The 5,162-nt window shown below is 37.7% G+C and overlaps 1 protein-coding gene across 1 annotated transcript; it reads left to right on the forward strand.

Annotated features, from left to right (window-relative positions):
- The first annotated feature begins 387 nt into the window (after positions 1 to 387).
- On the forward strand, positions 388 to 1,354 carry LOC104901793 (auxin-binding protein ABP19a). Its single transcript, XM_010689407.4, has one exon. The coding sequence runs from the start codon at positions 468 to 470 to the stop codon at positions 1,101 to 1,103; it is 636 nt and encodes a 211-aa protein (XP_010687709.2). The 5' UTR covers positions 388 to 467; the 3' UTR covers positions 1,104 to 1,354.
- Positions 1,355 to 5,162: the final 3,808 nt, after the last annotated feature.

Raw genomic sequence — 5,162 nt, forward strand, 5'->3', positions numbered from 1 at the left:
ATTAAAGATATTTATGGTCAAAATAATATCTCATCATACGTATAAGTGAATTTGTTGCATTTAATTCAGGACAGAGGAAGTATTACAATCGAACTTGTCAAGTGATCATTTCTTGATAAAAGAATTATTCATCTTATATGCACATCATTTATTCATACCTTTCTCTCTCCTTAAAATTCATCCCTTACCCATGTTTAACAATTTCAAAGACAAGACATGGACATGATTTGGTATAATGAGTTAGTAATTACGTAAGCAATGATGCTAGCTAGCCCATATACATGAGATGCATGAAGATGATCATGTACTAGGAAAATAATGACCAACGTAAGAAATTTCCACAACGTAGTAGTTAAGTTCGTAGTCTATATAAGAACGCATATTTAGTTATTTACAGCATAGGAATACACACAACTATTTCGCCTGCTAATATTCCTGCATACATTTCAACAGATTTTTCTCAAAACATGGATGCTCTCAAACTCATCTTCCTCTTCACTCTCCTTGTCCCTCTCACATCTGCCACAAACATCGTTGTCGATTATTGTGTGGCAGATTTAACTTTCCCAGTTGGACCAGCCGGATACTCTTGTAGAAATCCGGCTACTCTTACAGCAGATGATTTTGTTTACACTGGTTTAGGTGCTGCAGGAAACTTCTCTACTACTTTCAATGCTGCCGCGGTTCTAGCAGTTGACACTACGTTCCCTGCCTTGAACGGTCTAGGCCTTTCCATGGCACGATTAGACCTTGGTGTAGGTGGAGTTATTCCAATCCACTCACATCGAGCATCAGAAGTTATTCTTGTAGTCGAGGGGACTATAGTTGCTGGTTTTATCGACACAAATAACACTGCATTTCACAAAACATTGAATAAGGGGGATATTATGATGTTTCCACCTACGTTGCTCCACTTCCAAGTTAACATTGGCAAATCTCCTGCTCTTGCATTTGTTACCCTGAATAGCGCTAGTCCTGGCTTTCAAACTACTTCTATTGCTCTAGGTGCAACTGACCTACCTACTCATCTGATTCAGAAGGTAACTCTGTTGGATGCTAGGGAGGTCAGGAGGTTGAAGAATATCTTTGGCGGCAGTAACTAATAATATTTCTATTATATATACTCATGATATAATAATTTTACATAATCATACAAAATAATATCGTTACAAATTAAACGTATGGAGAATATCTACATATATTCTATCACCTTCTTGTATAGTCTACAAATGGAGTACAGCATTACATGATTGCCTATGTAAAATTGAATTACATACATGTACTAGGCATTCTTTATTTTGTATTGCTTTGATGTATAAGATGTAATAAAGACATACTCCCTCTGTTTTTTTTATCTTTCTCACTTAGAATCTTGGCACTATTCATACTTAGGGAGAATCTTCTCAATTGTTTTTAATCTATAAGAAAAAACATAGTCATGTAGGATCTTGTTTGATTCGTCTCAATTAGTACATTATTAATATTCAATCGTTATAATTTTTACTAATATATAATGAAAGATATTTAAGTTCAAAAAAGTGCATTGGAAAGCGCGCATAGAAAAGTGAGAATAATAAAAAAAAAACAGAGGGAGTATTCCTCATTAAAAGTTTTTCCTATTAAAGATGCAATCCATTTTAATCTCGTAAAACTAATAGATATAATATATACAAATCATGAAAACAATAGCGAACTAAATGGATGTTGATTAACTAGTTTAATAGGTTAAATTCTTGGGTTGCATCTGTTAGTACTTAGTAGAGAAGAATTTGGACAACTTACAAGTCTAAATAAGGTCTCATCCTAAAACCAATTGATAATAGGAGGAGACGATCAAGGAGTTGCTCCTCAAGCTTATTAAGTTGTTAAAACCTCTCCTCATTTTTCAGTATGGGACAAAACACTTACACTCACATGTAGATTATGTATAGGATCTCAATGCATTTGGACATATTTTTCCATCTTGATTTGATAAAATTCTTAATTTGCTACTCCCTCCGTCCCAAAATATAGTTACCATTTCTATTTTGGGAGTCAAATTTTAAAAACTTTGACCAAATATTCTTACTAATGTATACAAAAAAAAAACATACTCATGAGAGGTCTTGTTAGATTCGTCTCAATGTATAAATTCGTAATATCAATTTTTTGTATTTTTTACTAATAAGAAATAGAAGATATTGTAGGTCAAAGGTACGTCTTAGAGACTGTGCAAAATGAAATGGGAACTATATTTTGGGACGAAGGGAGTACTATTTTTTTTTGGCCAAGTAAGAAAGCAGCAGGCATTATTCTAGAGTACTATCAACGAAACTGAGCTTATTTTTTAGCACACGGGCCTATGAAAATTGATCGTTTCCAGTTGTTGTATCCATTGCCATCAAATTTGGTCGGTATAGAACAAAAGATTTTGATTGGCAGAGAACAAATTTTAAGGCTATCGTAAATTAAGATGAACATGGTAAGGACTAGAAAGGATTCCCAAATTAATTTCAGACAAAGAATTTTAGGAAAGACATTTACGACCCATTTGGTAGTTGGTCATAAATGGTGGTAATGGGAATGAATTTGTGTGTAAATTTGTGAAAAATAGCATTGTCCATTCCCATGGTGATGCTAATTTATTCTAAAGTGTCCACTTTCCTTTTTGAATTTTCATTCCCATCCAATACCACCTTGTAGGTGGTAATGAGTGGTAATGAAAATTGCTTCCCTTTGAAGACAAAAACACAAGTTTAGGGGTGAGATTGCTTGCCCATGAAGAAAAAATGCCTCCCCGTAGAGATTTTAAGGGTGCTTCCCTAATAAAATTACACTTAAAATTCATTTCCATTACTGTATTTTATTAACGACATTCAAACGGGTCGTTAGACCTTTAACAGATTAAGACGATCAAGATTAGAGAAGAGAAGATCAAGAACAAATGAGATCAAAGAATCAGAGAATAAAGAATATCAGCAAAAATATTTCCTTAGGTGTAAGGGGTCCAAGTGTTTAACCTAGTTGGTTCGCTGTCGCTTGATGAGCTTAGGTAATTAAGGGCCGTTTGGTTTGGGGTTTTCTGGAAAGGGTAAGAGAATCAACTAGCTTGATTCCCTTACTTGCTGTTTGTTAAGACAAATCAATCATTCCCTTTACCCTCTCCTTTTCCCCAAAGTCCTCTACTTTCATTCCCCACCCTTCCCCAAGGTTTCACTTACCCTTTCTTTCTTCTACCCCATGATGGCCTTGACCAATCATTGACCACTACTCCAACCACCAACCCAACCACACAACCACCACATCAACCACCGAATCCACCACCATAACAACTAAACCACCACCCCAACCACCATTACCACCATCGAAACCACCACTACGATCGCCACCGAAACCACCATACCAACCCCTAAAATTACCATCAACCACCGAAACCACCACCCCATGCGCCAAAACCACCAACTCATGGCCGAAACCACTAACCCATGTACAGAAAACCGCCAACCCATGGTTAAAACCACCAACTCATGGCCGACTCAACCACCACGTCCAAATCCATCCACACAAAAAAAAACCCAACCCAACTAAAAAACCCAACTCCAATGCTTGATTTTGGCTTTAGATTGTCAAATTCGGCCATAAAAACTTCAGATATGAAGTTTTTATGGTTAAATCTGACCTTTAAAACCTCAAATGTGGCTTTTAATGGTGGTAAAGAAGGAAAAGAAGAAAGGGGGAGGACCGGTGAGGTGGAGTTAGTGAGGTGGCGTCGGTGAGATGCGGTAGTGAGGGGCGCCGGTGAAGGGCAGTAGTGACAGGTCGGTGTTGATGGGTGGCAGTGAGAGGGTGGTGGGAATGGTGGTACTTGAGACTTGAGAGAGGGGGGAAAATAGTAAGAGGAGGAAGATGAGTTCTCAACCAAACAACATTCTTAATCAAAGGATTTTCTTTTCCGGTGACTAACAACCAAGGGGGAGGGGAAAGGGAGACCCGACTTAAACCAGGGGGAATAGGGAGGCCTGACCTAATAACAGGGGGAAAGGGACAAGGCGGCCCAACACTAAACAGGGGAAAAGGGGGAGGGGAGGCCCGACGAGAACAAGGGGAAGGGGGAAGAGAGGCCCGACGTAAAACAGGGGGATGGACAAGGAGGCCCGGACTCGACATAATAACAGGGGAAAGAAGGGACGAGGAAGCCCAAATGCTACATGTGAGACCGGCACGGCGAACGATAACCACTAGAAAACGAACGACTAACAACCGGTGACTACTAGGAGGGTAAAATCGGCGACTACTAGGTGGGTAAAACCGATGACTACTAGGGGGAACCAGCGAAGACTAACAACAACGAAACTAGCAAACGAACAACGAACAACCGAAAAGGGAAACATGATGAAGAAAAGGGAAAGGGGGGAGGGGCTCGATGGCCACCGCCCCAAGGCGGTCGTCGAGCCCAAGGGATTTTTGTGTAGCGCTTTGTTTTCGTTGGGGTGAAGATAGAGGTTAGAGATTGCGGCTATGGTTTTTTGTGCAACTTTTATAACTGAAAGTGCATATCTTAATTTTTGAGATGAAATACTTTTTCTGTAAAAAAAAATGTGCAATATGTTCAAAAATACTATATGCTAATAATGAACAAGTTGCACATTTTTATTTGACCTTAATCCACATAACATTTATATGCACAAGCAGCACAACGCAACATATATCATGTAGTTCATCCGTTCCAAATTAGTTGTGACACTTTCGTTTTTCACGCATGCCAATGTAAACTTTAACGACATAAATCTCTAATTTTGTATTTGTAAAATGTATAAAATATATATATTAGGACGAATCTAACAAGATCTCAGATTACTATATTTTTATTCACGTATAAATCACAAAGGATGGTCAAAGTGAAATTGTGCATAGTGTAAAATGTCAAAGTATCATATTTAATTTGAAATGGAGTAACTACAACATTTGTATGAACGGTGAATCCAGGTTATTACTTCTTTTTTTTTTTGACATCAAGAAATTAAACAAAGTTCTTACCAAAAAAATAAACATATCACAATTTTTAATATACCATTAAAATTATTAAAGATGCATGCAATTGAAACACTTACGGGATATCGTCGATGCTAATTCTACAGACATTAGGGGTCAGCGATGGCATAAAAGGCTTCTTAGAAAAGATC

Source organism: Beta vulgaris, chromosome 8 (assembly GCF_026745355.1).
Source record: "Beta vulgaris subsp. vulgaris cultivar EL10 chromosome 8, EL10.2, whole genome shotgun sequence".
NCBI classification, from domain to species: domain Eukaryota; kingdom Viridiplantae; phylum Streptophyta; class Magnoliopsida; order Caryophyllales; family Amaranthaceae; genus Beta; species Beta vulgaris.